The 2,635-nt window shown below is 31.3% G+C and overlaps 1 protein-coding gene across 1 annotated transcript; it reads left to right on the top strand.

The window, feature by feature from the left end:
- Window positions 1-1,892: 1,892 nt before the first annotated feature.
- Window positions 1,893-2,635, top strand: LOC114425375 (defensin-like protein 183). Its single transcript, XM_028392288.1, has 2 exons — window positions 1,893-2,049; window positions 2,158-2,635. The coding sequence occupies exons 1-2, from the start codon at window positions 1,989-1,991 to the stop codon at window positions 2,508-2,510; spliced, it is 414 nt and encodes a 137-aa protein (XP_028248089.1). The 5' UTR covers window positions 1,893-1,988; the 3' UTR covers window positions 2,511-2,635.

Raw genomic sequence — 2,635 nt, 5'->3', positions numbered from 1 at the left:
TCCACAGAGCACATAAACGGAAGCATAGTGAAAGTCGAACAACCAATTCCAAGGAGAGAGACTTGCCACCAAACTGAACCTCCTTCCCTTGAAATTTTTAGCGGTTAAAAAATTGGGGGGAACGTTGAGTGAGTGAGTGAGTGAGGTTCTCACACTAACAGAGCAGTGGTACAACGTGGTTTCGTCGCGTTCCTTAAAATTGGGGAAAATTACAGAAAAATACAGCGGCCACGATAGACACAATTGAGGTCGTGTTGCAGTCGCAAACACTTCAAAGACTTTGAAATTGCGGTCAAACAAAACTGCACTTTTGGACAGTTTTTTTTTAACCTTAGAAGTTACTAAGCAGATTTGGAATTTCATTGATCCAATAAATGAATAAACATACAAGGAGAAGAGGGAGAGAGAACGGACCTGACGGTGGAGGTGTCGCCTAGAGCTAATCGAGGAGAAAAAGCCACCGTCGCTGCTGGATGACTCGCGACAGCTATTTCAGCGGCTGTGGACTGACGAGGACGAGATCGAGCTCTTGCAAGGGTTCCAACACCCTCCCATAGCTTCCATTGGACGATGACGAAATCAACCCTAATCGTAGCCCCAACCCTAACCTTAATTTTAGCTCTGTAATTCTTAAGAATAAAATGATTTTCAGGAATTCCACGAAGAAGAAAACACTGAAACACTTTCAGCCTCGATCGGCGGTGAAAATCAAGCCAAATGAATTGAGTGCAAAATGAGTGAGGTAATGCCGGCTAGGGTAGAAAAAAAGATGAAAATTTAGGCCATATTCAAAGACGATGTTTATAAAACCCGTCTTTGAACAATGCAATTCAACAACGTTCCATTAAACCCGTTTTTGTAACGTGTATATGACATCGTTTTTTGCAAAAATGTGGTTAAACTAAATCTCTTATTTACTAAAATGCCACCACTTTTAAAATAACATCGTTTTTGGAACCACCGATGTTGAATATGCACGTTGTAAAATACTATTATTTTAGTAGTGTCAATATACCGTGTAACAAAAGAAGTCATCATTAAAATTAATAAATACTTCACCTACCTTAAATGGTACGAGATATATATATATATATATATATATATATATATATATATATATATATATATATATATATATATATATATATATATATATAATGGTTATTGTATTCCATGTTTATCGATTTGTATTTGAAATTTTGCAAGTATTGTCATCAAGTTCACACATTTTTAGAGGTGTTTAGTAAGTCACTTTAAGTAGCTTGACCAAATTAATGCATTCAATTTTATTTCTTTAATGCAAATTCTATTATAATTTAATGATGCATTCAAAGTTTGTTATAAATATAATACTAAAGAATTTAAAAATTAAATTTATCAATATACATATATTATTTTTATATAAATATTAAATGCATACATAAAAGAATATGCATTCAAAGTTTGTTATAAATATAATACTAAATATTTTAAAAATTAAATTTATCAATATACATATATTATTTTTATATAAATATTAATTGCATACATAAAATTATATGCATTCAAAGTTTGTTATAAATATAATACTAAATATTTTAAAAATTAAATTTATCAATATACATATATTATTTTTATATAAATATTAAATGCATACATAAAATTATATAATTTAATCTAATCCGTCCATCTCACGGATTTAAAATCTAATTTGTATTTGAAGTTTTACAGGTATGACCATCAGATACACTTTAATAAGTAGCTTGACCCAATATAATTAATGCATTCAATTTTATTTTTCAATGCGAAGTTTATTATAAATGCACTTAATAATTTATTCAACCTTTTTTATGAATATCATTTAATAACCATAAACTAATGTTGCTAACATCGAAACAAAATTTATGGAGCTTCCTATAAAACTTTAACTATTAAGACAGGAACTAGAACATCAAAATCACATTGAGACAGCAAGCCTCAAGGAAATAAGGAATAATATTTCTATCTAAATGGTGAACCGCATCTCAAACTATGTTCCTCTCTTCATCATTTTGATTGTTTTGGTAACAGGTTAGTCTCTTGCTTAAAACATTGTGTTGCTAGTTAAACTACAAATGATATGAAACTCAATAATAGTTTCCTTCATGTTTTAATTTTGTTATATATTTTGTTGAATAGGGCAAAAACAAGTGGAAGGATATAAATGTTTGACAGATATGGGTTTATGTGATGAACGTATCACCTCGAGTGAGTGTGATCTTAGATGTAAATCCCACTATAATGATGGAGAGGGGCACTGTGATAACATGAACATCTGTAATTGTATTCACCATTGTGTCTCTCCTCAGCCAAATAAAGACACCGAGCCTATAAGGAAGTGCACAAGTGGCCTTGGACTTTGCAGTATTGATCACTGCTATGATGATTGTTGCAATTCAAAATGTGCTAAACAATTCAAAGAGGGTATAGGACATTGTGAAATTGTGGGTTCGATGGGTACCATCTTATGTACCTGTGATTATGTCTGCTGAGTTTATAAAAAATTATGGCATATTTTATATCTACAGGTTGAGTATCGATCTATTTACTATTTACCTCTGGGATAAATATGTCATGAACTGAAAACAAAATAAATAAATGCACAATTTCTTCTGGA

Source organism: Glycine soja, chromosome 9 (genome assembly GCF_004193775.1).
Source record: "Glycine soja cultivar W05 chromosome 9, ASM419377v2, whole genome shotgun sequence".
NCBI classification, from domain to species: Eukaryota; Viridiplantae; Streptophyta; class Magnoliopsida; order Fabales; family Fabaceae; genus Glycine; species Glycine soja.
Note: the sequence above shows the minus strand (reverse complement) of the source record. Positions and strands in the feature narration are given on the sequence as shown.